General features: G+C 40.0%; 1 protein-coding gene across 1 annotated transcript in view; it reads left to right on the top strand.

Annotated features, from left to right (window-relative positions):
• Positions 1–5,559: 5,559 nt before the first annotated feature.
• The window catches only part of LOC100701677 (microtubule-associated protein 1B), a 72,746-nt gene continuing 63,598 nt past the window's right edge, over positions 5,560–14,707 (top strand). The window contains exons 1-2 of the mRNA XM_019361689.2: positions 5,560–5,927; positions 13,100–13,201. Of these exons, the coding sequence (XP_019217234.1) occupies positions 5,663–5,927; positions 13,100–13,201 (367 nt within the window). The 5' untranslated portion in view covers positions 5,560–5,662. The remainder of the gene's footprint in view (positions 5,928–13,099; positions 13,202–14,707) is intronic.

The raw sequence follows: 14,707 nt of genomic DNA, 5'->3' as shown, positions 1-14,707 counted from the left end.
AGAGCGATTGAGCAATATGGAGACAAAGTCACGGTTGAGAAGGTTTAGACATGTACAGAGGGTGGAGGGTGGATATAAAAGGATTTCCTGCATCTGGACTCAATAAAGTATATGTTATCTAAAAAGTAACTGGTTAACATTAACATTAGCCTGATATCTGACACGATCAAAGGACACACACACCAGTGACATGTGAAGACATCGATACTGCATCAATATGAGTTTGAATTTTATTAAAAGCTGAAGTATTTTAATCCATAAATGTCACATACCTTTATATTGGGTAGCAATCTGAACTAGTATGATAGAACAAAGAGGCTGATGATGTTTTGCTTAGTGCTGCAAACCAAAAATTTGGGGGAAGAAAGTTGTTGATATATTGATGCTTAGTTGCTACAATATGTAACAGAAATGTATCTGTATTGTGGACACCAGTGCTACCCCTCAGCCTCCTAGTAGATGCACCTTTGGTATGAAAACTCGTTCTCAATCTCATTCAGAAGATTTTCTGAAAGCTTGACCTCTGACCTTGACTTTGAGGTTGAGGTCACATATTCAGACTTATCGGAGATGTTCGTGGCTAAACCTATGGCCTATGGCATCAATTTGAAACTCCTACATTGTCTCATTCTCAAGTTATCACAGTCACAAACTTGGGTGTCCATACCAATAGCCCATTAGTCTTTTATGGCTGAGGGGTAATGAGTGAACTAGAGCTGCTGATGCTTTAATCAGAGTTCTGAGGTGTTACCAGCATCCATCCATTTCTCAAACTGTTTACTGAGTTGTCTAACAGCAGCTGAGATAAGGTGAGAGGCAGGGTACGCCTTGGACGGGTCATCAGTCAATCACAGGACCATCACATAGAGGCAAATGAGCCTCTATGAGTTCCCATTCATGCCTAAGAGCATGGCTGGGTATTGTCACAGATTTCTACAACCAATTCAATTCTCTTTCACAATTTGATTCGATTCAATTCAATTTTAACTCAGCCAGAAATATTATAATTATGATCATTTTTCTTGGAAATGTGCTATAGAAAGAACCCTCTAAACCTTGTAAATTAAATATATTAATTTCCTAATTAAGAACAGATCCTAAAGCAGTTACAATAATGCACTTTTTATTTAGCTTTTTATTTACTTCTGAGATTTGTGGTATTTCCACAGTATTTCAGCTCCATTTTGTACGTCTTCCGTATGCTTTGCTTTTGTCCAGCTCTTCACTGTTTCCAAAATGCTGCCACTTTGGTGACAGTGAAGCTTGGTGGCGCCTTCAGTGGAGTAGCCATGATGGTTCATGTGCAGCCAGGTTACTTCACTCTCGGGTGGCTACCTCTTGTTAAAGTTTCATACTCAGAAAAAAACTTTTATATTTAAAAATTGATTTGAGGAATTAATGAATCGATATAAGATGATTTAAATTAAAAATCGGTTTGAATTTGAAAATCCTTAGCAAGCACATTTAACTAAATACAACATACTGTAAACAGCAGTGGTCTTTAATAGATCCCCCTCCTCGGTGGATGGAGAGGGAGACCTATGTGACCACTTTGGGTCTGCAGTGACCCAGACAGTCTGTGGAGAGTCTGCGCTGAGACCATGACCCCTCTCCTTTGACCATCTGCCTGCCTGTCTGTGTGCTTTCTCCAGCCTCCATCTGGAGCTCAAAATAGCCGAAACTACTTTCCATCAAATAAAGCCATCGACAACGGGACTAGACAGCATGGCTACCTGAGCAGACAGGCACCGTTAATGTTATTAAAGGTGGAGACAGAGATTCTCTTTATCAGCGTCTGCAGCTCAAGGTGAAAGCTGCAGGAGGAAAAAACAGAAATCCACTAGGAACTGCTGTGCACATCCTGCAGCTATTCCAGTGTACTCTCAATGAAAAGAGTCAATTCAGCCAAGGTAGAAATAATATTTGCACAACTATTGAAATATATGTACTTACAGTTAACTAAAAGCACTTTTAAGGCTTCTAGTGTAGCTTTAATTGATATTTTTCACAACTTCTTTCACAACATTTGAGTCACATATAAATTCTGCCATAGTTTAAAAAGTTTTCTGGGGTTGAGGTTGATGTGTGTAGAATAAAAAAGTAATCAGCTGTGTCACAGAGATGCAGTGTTTCAGCATCAGTTTGACAACAATGGCTTTTAAACACAGTTTGTCCAGAAGATGGCGAGGTAGAGCCCTGCTATGCGTTAGCTGCTTTAATCTTAACTGTGCATCAAAATGTTCTTCTCTGCTACTTCTCTGAAGTACTGACCAGATCAGAATATCTGATCCCCAAGTGAATAACAGCAAGTCAATGTAAATAAAATAATCGTCGATTTATTTAAAGAAAGCCGCATTTCTCCTCCTCCATCGGAGGAGAAAACAAATACACCAAGAAATGCTTTCCAGTTTATAAAAAGAGCCAGCACTGTACATTCAGGTGAGTCAGCCTTGACATAATACAACTGCACATAGATTACATCATCTGCTAAAGAATGGTGAGACAAGAGACTGTAGTTTTACCACTAGAGGGAAGCATGGCTGTGGTTAGGTGCTGTGTGGTTAGAAGTGCTGACTCACTGTCAGGGAGACTTGCAGCAAAAGCCTGTGGTGAGGTATCCACACAGGGTGGGATGCTAGACAGTTTATTTCTGCCTTTTTTGACTGGAGCTCCTGCAAACACAGCTAACTGTAATATCCAGTAACTTTGCCAAACATGATGAAGCGCAAGTGCTGTTTTTATTTTTAACACTGACTGGCATCAAAAGGTGCTTATTGAGCAAAAGCAAAAAAGATGTAAATGCATAAACAGTCATATATGTTCAGTCCTTCGCCACCAGCTGCTGCCATGTATTAGGTTGTTTGTAGGCAGAGGGAGACAAAAGCCAGTAGTTCATTTAAACCTTCGTGTTATCCTCTCAGTGTGGTGCTGACAGTTTATGCTGAGATTCCCTCTGCTACACTCCAAAATGTGCCAAGCTCAAGGTTAACCGGGAAAAAGCTGAATGATGATCATTTGTGTGAGTAGAAAGAAAGAAAGGAAGGGAGAAAGTCTATTTTAATGCTGCGTTCTCTTTGTGTCTTCATCAGTGTGTCCTCACTGTGTGCTAAAGACATTTAAAGTCTGAAGAAACTTGAATTTTCTGCAGATTATTTGAATAAGTCCTCTGCACTGCATCCATTCTACTAGACACCATCTGAATCCAGAGTTAACACTGGGAGGGAGAATTATTGCCTGACTGATGTTTAGAGCTGTCTGATCAGGCTTTACTTCTATAACTCTCCCTTGCCTAGAGGCTAGAGTTTTGCTTTTATTCCCCCCCCCACACACACACAATTTTAAATTGAACATTCATACAGTGTAAGAGGTTACATGTGGGCACAAACATGCTACACGTAAACCATCTGTGTAAGGTCCCCTTTGTGCCAGTTAAAAGCGCTGACCTGTTGGGACATGGATACAAGACATTGGGGGTAACGTGTGCTTTCTGACACCAGGACTTTGTGACTTGTGTGCTGCCAGTCTTCATACCTTCATACCTCTCATGGATGCTCAATCTGACTGAAGTATGGGGAGCTGGAAGGCTGGGTCAGTATTTGGCTCAGATTTGGAGGCTTGGTTGAGCCACAGTGTTCTGCTGAGTCAGGCTCCCATCGGAGGGAGGTGTCGGGTTATCTGGAGAAAATCTACAATGTTGTGAACGACACACTCGATGCTTTTGATATTGTATTAAACGTGTAAGCGTTGTAAGTGCTGCATCCATAGATGGTATAAAAAGTGAAGAAATCTTCATTGTTGTTCATCTAAGACTTTCAGTACAACTCTGAACACAAATACCCTACACAAATACTCTGCAGTGGTTAGATGTATAGGTGCAGGGTAGGAGGAGTACAAAGAAACCAACACAGGGCACTATTTCATAGGAAAGCTGAAATCCTTCAACTTCTTAATCAAAATGTGGGAAATTTTCTGGCAGTCTGTTGTGGCAGACAGGGCACTTTGCTCTGGTCTGATGAGCATTGAAGCTGGTGACACCAAAAGACTGAAAAAACTGATTGGGAGGGCTGGTTCTGTGATTGGCTGTAAAATGGAGACATTTGGATCTGTGAACAAACTGTTATCCATCAGGGATAATCCTAACCACCCTCTTCACCACTTACTGGACAGGCAGTGGAGCACTTTCTCTAACAGACTGATGCCACAAAGACAGACATCTTTAATCTTTGATACTTGCTGTTACCTTCTACAATATGATTTACAGTCGGGGGAAGTAATTGTTTGATCCCCTGGTGACTGTAAGATTGCACACTTACAAAGAAATGATCAGTGTCAGATTTTTATGGTAGTTTCATTTTAATGGTGAGAGACACAATATTACCAAAGAGCCAGAAGAAGCACATTAAATAAAAGCTGATTTGCATGTAACTGAGTGAAAATATGACTTGGTGGTGAAATCCTTTTTGGCAAGCACAGCAGTGAGATGTTTCTTGTAGCTGGTCACCAGGTTTGCACACATCTCATGAGGGATTTTGGCTCACTCTTATTTTTAGAAACTCTAAATCCTTTAAGTTTCTTGGTAACTCAAAGCTTTGGTCATACTAAGCATTTGTCTTCCCCAATCATGGCAGGTCGAGTTTATGCCAAAGAACTCAATTTATACATTTTTCCCCACAGTACTTTCTCCCAAGCCTTCTCTGAATCATTTAGATGTTTACTGGTAGATTTAAGATGGACCTGTACTGCTGCCTGCTTGAACAGCGGGACCTTGCAGGTGCTGCAAGATTTTAATTCAATATAGTGTAGTGTATCTGTGATTAATTGACTGATTGTAAACCTTATATCACATGGGCACACACCCAATCTGTGGGAGCAAGACTTCTGGTTGGATTGTAGGGGAAGAAATACTTATTTCACTCAGTGACACACAAATCAATTAATACCTTTTATTTAATGTGTATTTTTTGATTAATACGTTGTCTCTCTCTATTAAAATGAAACTACTACTAACACTGTAGACTGTTCATTTCTTTGAGGGTGAGGAAATTCAGATTAATAATAATCAAATTATTATTTCCTCCACCGTAACTGGGTAGCAGAGAATCATCTGCTCTTTTTCATCTGCCGTTAGTTCAAATTCATAGTTCAAGTTTATGTATTATTGTTTATGTATTATTGTAGGGTCTACCTTACAATATAAAGCGCCTTGAGGCGACTGTTGTTGTGATTTGGTGCTGCATAATTGAAATTGAATTGAGACTTGCAGAACTGATAAACATTACACTGACAGCAGCTCAGACTTCCGAGTGACCACTGTGGGGGGGCATCCTCAAATTTGTTTTCTTTTTTTTTCACAAATCGCACCTTGTATATAATTTTATATGATTTATAAGTAAAACATCGCAAATGTAAAAACAAAAAACAAAATAACGGATTGGATGCGGCTTGCTAAATGTATAAAAACAGCATAAATACAACACTTTCACGAAAGCGCTCTTATTTTGAAAGTTTAGGCGGAAATAATTTATTTTGGATTTCTGGCCCGTTTGCTATCACCTGTCTTCACCTCCCTCCCCTTCCTCACCTCTCAGCGTCCTCCATCCTCATCCTCCACTCCCGCCCCCACCCTACCAGGCTCTTCCCCTCGTTCACACCGGTAGTTGTCATGGCGATGGAGTCAGCCCCGGCGTCGGCTCCGGGGGTTGTTGCCATGGAGATCCCCGTGCGAGGTGCGCTCCCGGTGGTGGAGGAAGACGAGGACTTCAGCGCGCCGCTGCCGGGGTGCGAGGAGCGATTAGGGCACCGCAGAGGCGCGGGGAGACGCCGGCGAGGGGTGCCGTTCAACCGGGGCAGCTACTACATGCTGATAGTGATTGGGGAGATCGGCACCGAGCATCAGCTGGACACCGCCAGAGCGCAGATAGAGCGGGGTGAGTGACGGACGTCCATCCGCTTTATTACCCGTGTGTCTTCCGTGATTCAGTGTGCAGCAAACATGGAACAGCAACAGGAGAGACGTGTTTTGACGCAATGATGGGATAGTATCCATAGGCAGAAGCCGTTACTGCAGCATTGCACCATGGGACACTACGCATTTTCCTTACCCACAGAGTGTTGCTGTAAAAACTGCAGACTCATAGAGGCAGAATGGAATTTAATAGTGCAGTAGTTTGGCCAAAATCCCTCTTGGAGCTCCAAATACTGCACTAAACACCTACAAACACTCACCAATTACCAGATAAAGAGACATAAATCAGCATGTCAGCAGATCACAACCTGCACAGGAAGTCTTTAGTTAAAAAGAAAATAAAATAGTTTGTATTTTCAGGCATCCGAGTTTGTTTTTGTGCTTGCTGGAGTTTCACTATAGTGTTTTTTTTTCTTCTTTGTTGCTGTGATGTGAAGTCAAATCAGTAAACACACAAACTTTGTAGGCTTTGCCCAACAACAACAACAACAAAACTGTTTCCCAGACACAGTGAGGGAAGAGTTTTCAGTTTCCTGCTGGACTCTGATTATTTTGCCATCATTACTCGGCTGAATATCTCAGCGCTGCTCTGTGAGTTGAAACCCTCCTCCTCCTCTTCCTTCTCCTGTGGAACTGCAGCAGCTTGCAGTCGTTCCTGTCACTGAGGGCTGTCTGAAGTTTAGAGAGTAAACGCTTTGTTGTGTGAAAGATGTTTCGGGAGCACGCCTGTCAGCTATTTTCTGCGCCACTGTTGCCAATCTAAGCTGTTCCCGTTGCGACGCCATATCAACCCCTGTGCATCCCCTCTGACCTCCTCTTGTGATCACAAGCTCAGTGTCACACCCACTCAGCTCATTACTGCATCGATTTTCCCAGGTCGGTGTTTTAAGCGTGACTCAAAGTAAAAGACCTGCTGTCGACTCACATTACACCTCAGCTGCAGGGTCCCTGTGTAGGCCTGCAACAAGTCACCCTCACTGCAGTGTTGTAATTTCATCAAAACAAAAGGCCAAAATCTTCATTTTGCTACAGCTGATGGTTTATTTCATTGCTGATTAATAGGCCAGATTTTGGTTAATCCTTTGGTTGACATGACGTGCCCCAAGTCTTTTGAAACAACAGGCTAATGCTTATACAAAAGGTCAGGATATAATGAGAAACTGGCATCGCAGTGCTGATCGAAGGCAATTAACTCAAAAACCTCATCAGACAGGTTTTGATAATGAATTTGATGTGAAAAACACTGAAAAGTAAGAATAACGACAGGTTCTTTTATATTCTTATTTTATTAGGTTAGTTTTGCAAGTGCATTGTGCTCTTGGCACCTTTCTAAAGAAAAACAAAAATTAGGAACTGAAAAATTATTACATCCTTAAAAAACAGTTTTTTTTAACTAACAATAACTAAAAAAGATCAAATGAAAATAAGGGGAGAAAAATAGTTAAATGATCTTAAAGGTGCAGCCGGTTTATTTATTTTTTTAGGTGATTTCATAGAAAAAAAGGACATTACACTGACAATTATACATTGAGTAGTGTATGATTATGTCTTCCAGCAAATTGATGTGTTTCAATGAACTTACATTGAACCCATTTAAAATACAGAGGAGTGGGTTTGCAGTTTTTAGAAATTTCCATGTGGAGGGACATTTGAATTCCTGTCTGCACCTTCAGAATCAAGATATGACGCATCCTACCTGTTTTATCATCAAAGGAGTTCCCTTGATCAAAGAAGCAAAAATGCAAAGGAAAATAGATTTGCCCCTCTCCAGACAGCTGACAAAACAAGAGCTGGGTAAACAACAACAACAGCAGGTTACAAACTAACAATATACCAATTAATGTTAGGTTTATTTGCCTCAAAAATCACATTTTCCCTCTGGGTTTGATTACATTCTCACAAACATATGAGTTACATTTGCTTCAAAGGTACTTTCACTTACACTGGCTAACAGCAGCTAACAGCAGCAGCTCTTACTGACAGAAAAGTTCGGGATATCCTTAACAGCTCACCTCAGTATCGCTGTCATCAGTCAGAAGTGAGCTTCTTTGACTCCATACTGGACTCTTTTCACAAAATTTCACAACCTTTTCCAGAATGATGTGAACGGATGTGAATGCTTCTCACACGGCATTAGCAGCTGAGGTAAACAGTGGATCGACAGTCTTCCACCGATAGGCATCTCAGGGGATATGGATCTGGTCCAAACTATTGGAGAAAACACACTGGCCAGCCGTGATGGAAAAAACTAGTTTTTATATATACAGTTAGGAGTATTGGGAGGGGTAAGACAGCGAAATCAGTTGACTGAAATCTGAATGACTGAGATCTACATCTCCCTACTACTGACAAATGTCACATTTATGCCATTTTTTCCCCTTAGCATTTTGGTCATGTATGATTTATATTATCAGCAAACATGGTGCTCATGTGGCAAGTGACATTTGCATTTTAAAAAAGACATCCAAATATTTTATTTTACTAATCAATTCAATTTTATTTATATAGCATCAAAACAAAATTCACCTCAAGGTGCTTCGTATTGTATGATAAAGATCCTACAATAAAAAAGAGAAAACCCCGACAATCAGAAAACTCCACATGAGTTGTGTGATTGTTGGGGTCACTTGGCAGGAGTGGCAAAGAAAAACTCCCTTTAGCAGCCATCTATCACCACCAGTTGGGGTTGAGGCTATTTACCAAATTGACCTTTTTACAGATTACAGGGTATCTGGCTCCGTCTGATGTTAAAAATGAAAAGATTGCTTAGATAAAACAATCCACTTAGTGTAAATGTCATATAAGCCTTTACAATCACCTAGATCTAACTCGTCTTCTTACGTGCACATTCTGTTATACATATAGACTAATGCATATACCTATATACTTAATCTACAGTTTGTTTCAGAGGGTCATGACAAGTGTAGTGCTTTCTTTGAATCAACAGTAGTACAGACTCATTACTGCCATTTACTGCAAGATTTATTACCATAATGTTTAGCGGGGGTGTTTAGTTAGGTATGATTGTGATGGTTATTGGCCCCGTCTGCCCATGGGTGCTTTGAAAGTTACCACTGAGGCTGGCTTTTTAAAAAAAATTATATATCCTGTGATAGTGAAATATTAAGGCTTTCAGTAGTTCATGAAACTTCTTTCATACTTGTATTTATTATTGAGCACAAGCTGACCGCTCGCTTCAGCTTGATGATTATTACATCAGAATCAGTGCCCAACTTTTCTGTATTAATCCTTTCATTTATATAATTTCTTCTTCAAATGTGCCGCGAGCTGGAAAAAAACTGCAAATTCATATTTTGGATTTGATTAACTTAGACACTACTGAAAAACTTCTTTGCTATAAAGCCTACCTGTAGGCAGTCTGCAGCATTAAGCAGTCATAATCCTTTGTCCGCATCGCAAAGTGGGGAAGGAGGAAACATTCTACACATAGTGTAGTAAATGACTCATTCAAAAACTGTATGTTGTTTTTATGCTGTTATAAGGCTTTAACAACCTTCCCATTCTCCTGGAAGCACCACACGCTGCAGCTCCAAACACTGTATTATAGGGACATTCCCAGAGTACACAGGGTGGGTGTTGGCCAGCTTTACTGGCCGTGCTCTGCTTAAGGTCTTATTCAGGTGAACATGAATTTTTCATAAACCCACTACTGAGTCTGCACATTGACAAGACTAAACCAAATGACTTTATTATATATTTCACATTACCTGCAGTGTGCTGAATTGTTTAATTCATAATTTTAGACTATTAAGGATATTTTAATGCCACTCATTAAACATGGGAATGAAAATTATGCCTTACTTGGAGAGGTTTCACAAGAAGACCTTACAGACAGTAAGATTAGGAACTACACGTCCGATTAACTTACAATCCATGTGATGAAGAGCAATGTCCGTTTTTAAAAATAAGTAATTTAATTGAAATTAAAATGGACTGTGTTGGATGCAGTGTATCCAAAGCTGAGCTGTCAAAATGAGTCACACTGATATGCAAGTCTGAGAGACTCACTTTGAGCAGATGCCGACAACCAGAAGTCAGAGGTTTTCTTCTGCATGTATAAAGTCAGTCCAACCAGGCTTCTCATTATTTTAGCTGACTTATTTGAACTTGTGAATGGGTTCAGTTAACAAATTACTTTTTATAGATATGTAAATAAGTAAATATTTTTAAGGTTTTTAAATTATTTATTTATTTTATTGTTACAAAGTTGTGGGGAAACCAAAACCCAAAGATATCAACTCTATTGTGATATACAAGCAGCTACTCTTCACATTGGAAGAGAGGGTGGACTGCCGAGACGCTAGCTGGCAAACTGAGTGGTTTTGATGCACAGATACACGAGTCACTGCTAAGTAACAGATAATAAAGTTGTAGAATTTCATTCTCCAATGCTGAAGCACAAACTTCTCTGGGCTGTTATTATTTTCAGTGTTATTATTGTGTGACAGATAATTCCATTGAAACAAACCAAATAGTAACACAAACACGATCGAGACGCCCACTTCAGTGACTTCAATCAGCAAGGTGAGGCCTAGCAGGCAATTTTCACCCCCAGCTGCTCAGATATTAAACATAGGCTATTAGAAAGCTAAATTGGTCAGTTTATAGCAGATGCTTCTGAGATTGCATTCCTGGAAAAGCTTTTTTCCTCTTTTGTTCAAATGTGGCTGATCAGTAGAATACAAACTAAAAGTGAACTACAAACTGAAGCCAAACCCAGAAAGCTTCCAGTACCAGAGATCGTATTCTTTGCCTACATATTTTGCAGCGTCATATCCAGACATCTATTTGTTTGCACAGACACAAAGGAGGTTTCTTTAGAAACGCCTAAAAATGTACTCGACTGAAACTCCTCACACAAGCATATGCAGAAACTGATGAATCCTTTCTTGCCTATAAACAGCCATTAATGTGTGAGACTAATTACAGTGTGTGAAATGTTGACTCTATTAACTTGCTGACAGATGTCATCCTCTATGATGGGTCGATCAAAAATACGAAGGCCTTTGTTATTATCATAATTTGCCCTGTCTTTTAGTCTTCTCTCGATGCCAACAGTTATGTTGTCATGGGGATTGTGATGAAAATGTAATATTGTGCCTCTAGAAGGTTATCATTTTTATGCATCTGGTAGTGCAAAGAAAGACACTTGGCAGTGAGTGCTAAAAGCATTAATAACAGAACAGTAAGAGAGTGATACAGCATCTCTGTGCACAGACTGCAGTCTGTAGTCATGGAACATTTTCTGTTCTGTTAAGGGCAAAACAAGGTGGCTTCTTTTGTAGCAGAGGGCATTTAAGCAGAGGGGTATGGATTTGGAAAAAAAATTAGAATAATCTAATTTCTTGCTGTGAGTAAAGGAATCCACAAGTGGGTAAGATGAGAGAGGCGTGTGCATTGGTTTCCGTCCTGCTGGATGAGATCTGACACAAGTTCCCTCTGAAGTTTGACTCACTGCAGCTCAGTAGAAAGTGATAAAAGTGCTGAGTGTATGCATGCATAAAAGAGAGAGAGAGGGAGACGGTGTGTGAGATGCTGGTCATTTCATTGCTGACTCATTTCACTTGATGCAGATTACTGCCCCAATGAACCTAATGTCTAATAATGTAGTACCTGCTCAGTGCCTTCTTGTTATCTATTGTCTGTTGACAACACTCCATTTACACATATTAACAAGCTAACACATGGTTAGTAGCCAGATGCACTGGAGCCTTGTAATTGAAAGGACTGAAGAGTCAATAAGATTCAGTCTTGAACTTAACTGGATCAATCTCAGGCAGCTGCGCTCTGCAGCAGGTTTTCTTCAAGGACCTCTCTGCCCATATGGAAAAAAAATGGACAAGCAGTACATGTACATGTTCAGTATCCTGTTTTTTCTCTCATACTATAATTTTTTCATGGAAGTGGCCCCTTTTGGATTTTTGTACTCTTACAAAGACGGACTTGTACACATGCACTGCGGGAGTAATGGGATTTTTTTTTTCTCTCTTTCTTTCCAAATATAGATTTAGTTTAGATTAGCCTACCCTGTCTGTGCTGCTGAGAAGCACACCCATGACATGTTGCTACTATCACAAGCTTTACTGTAGGAATGGGATTAGCTTGTGTTTGTCAGACATATAGCTGACAAACACAAAACTGCCCGAACAGTTTAGTTTTTGACCTGTAAGACCAGAGAATACAGGAACCCCTGCTTACTCTTAAATGTCCTGTCATAACAAAGGTTAGAAAGGGTTACAAAAGAAGTCCAATTATTTGTCTTCTTGTACTCTCAGAATCTTTTAAAGATAGTTTACCATATTTTAAGTAGGCAGTCATAGCTAGTCAGCTATGAAAGCCTAAATGAAAAGGTGTGATGAGATGCTCATTTCTCTGGTATGTTCCCCCATCTTTACAGAGGGCATCTAAAGCTTGGGATTTTTCATGGGATTTTTCTTATTCTACTCAGTTTGGCCAGATGTCCAACTGTAGGCAAAGTCCTGTGGCTTCCAATTACAATTAATAAGTCCACTGATGGTTTTACAAACACTCAGAGCTTTAAAGAAATCTAAGAACGGCTTGGATTTCTGAGTTATTTTCACCTTGTGTGTGACTAATTTACAGTTTTCACCAGACAAATGAGGCACAACAGGGTGTAAAAATGTTCTAAAGAACTTCAGAAAACTTATCACCAAAACCAAAATCAAGGCTAGACCCATCGATATTGAGCAGCTAGCTTCCACATCTACCTTTACCACACAGAACTGACCATTAGCCATATGACATTAACTCGTCTGCCACTTTGAACATGTGGCACAATGGCATTTTATTCACTTTTAGGGTCAAGTGAATAAGACCCTGGTCACATTCTCATAAAAATTGTAATACAATTTACAGTTTCTGGACATTTTGAACATATGAAATGGTTTCAGGTCATTGACCTTCCCCCAAAACCCAAACAGAATTCAGAAAGCGAGTTGAGGAAAGACAAGCCACGACAGCAGCATCTGATAAAAGGTTACCTCAAGTACACAGATAAAAGAAAGGCTCAGAAAAGTTTGCTTAGTTTCACCAATGCCTGTGCTTCACTGCATCACGTTGTCCTTGAACAATCTTTGTCTTTCTTCCTGGCAGGAATTCGATCCTGGGACGTCGACCTCAACTGCTGCGACCTTGATCAGCAGCTGCAGCTGTTTATAACTCGCCACTCTGCCCACTTCTCCTCCGAGGTCAGAGGTCAGTGTGATGTGGCTCTTTATGAGCCTGGAGATGACTTGACAGAAACCAGCAACGTATTCTGAATAACATTCAAAACAATGAAGCTTTTTTTTTTTATTATCTCATATATTTTTATATTATTATGACGATGTAGCTCCAGTCTTTAAATTCAACATTTAGCAAGAATTGAACTGAATGCAAGTAGATATAAAATACGGAATAAATCATTAGTGTTTTATTGTGTGATATTTTGTAGCTGTGCTCAGTTTAATCAAGTGAAGATCTTTTTTGGTTTCTGTGTGTTTCTGGATGGATTTTAGGCTAGCAGTGACCGATAAAGTGGGACCTTTTTTGTTTATTTGTTAACCACTGAGTATTTTATGTGCAGTTTTCAGTTTATGGATTTTTTTCTTTATCCGGTCAATAGATGCTCATTCACCATCATTCAAAGCTGCCAAACACACCTAGATCATTAAAGGGCGTCTATTACTCTAATAACAAGTCCATATTTTTATTCTTGGACTTTGCTAGAGTAACCTTGCACGATTCACATTTCAAAATAATGTTATTTATCTCACACTGGGCCTGTTGGTCATTTTTGAAATTAGCTGTTTTAGCTTCATGCCCCCAGCAGACATGCAGACATGGAAAGCCTCATCCCAATCATCATAATCACAATGGGAAGACCTCATTATTTGTCAGTAAGTGGACACTTATTAAGTGTCCACATACTGAGAGTATACACTGAGAGTATACAGTGAGTGTAGTAAAAAAGTAACTGCTACCCCTTATTAAATCTTTTTTTAAAAGTGCACTGAGTTTCACACCCAGCCCTTATTATTGCCAGACCTGTTAAATCAAGAAATCACTTAAACAGAACCTGTGCGACAAAGTGAAGTAGGCTAAAAGATCTCAGAAAGCAACACATCGTGTCACGAACAGATGAGAAACAAGTCCTTGGCATCTATCAGTCCTGAAAGGATTGCAAAGCCATCTCTAAAGCTTCAAGACTCCTGTGAACCACAATGAGAGCCATTATCCAAAAATGGAGGCAACTTGGAACAGTGGTGAAACTTCCCAGGAGTGGGCTACGAAAACTATTTCAAGAGCGCACAGTCGACTCATTAAAGAGCTCACTGGGATTGCTCAGGTGGTAGAGCAAGTCATCTACTAACCGGAAGGTTGGTGATTTGATCTGACGAGACAAAAGTTGAACAGTTTGGATGGTTTGAGTCGCGTTATATCTGGTGTAAAACTAACATAGCATTTCATGAAAAGACCAACAGGTAGTGTGATGATGTGAGGCTGCTTTGCTGCTTCAGGACTTGGACCACTTGCCATAATTGATGGAAACATAAATTCTGCTCTTTACCAGAAAATCACAAAGTACAATCTACAACTCTCGGTTAATGCCCTGAAACTGAGGCACACTTGGGTTCTGCAGCAGGACGATGATCTTAAACACACCAGCAAGTCTGCCTCCGAATCGCTAACCCCCCCCAAAAGGTTTTGGAGTTGCCTAGT

Source organism: Oreochromis niloticus, linkage group LG7 (genome assembly GCF_001858045.2).
Source record: "Oreochromis niloticus isolate F11D_XX linkage group LG7, O_niloticus_UMD_NMBU, whole genome shotgun sequence".
Classification (NCBI taxonomy): domain Eukaryota; kingdom Metazoa; phylum Chordata; class Actinopteri; order Cichliformes; family Cichlidae; genus Oreochromis; species Oreochromis niloticus.
Note: the sequence above shows the minus strand (reverse complement) of the source record. Positions and strands in the feature narration are given on the sequence as shown.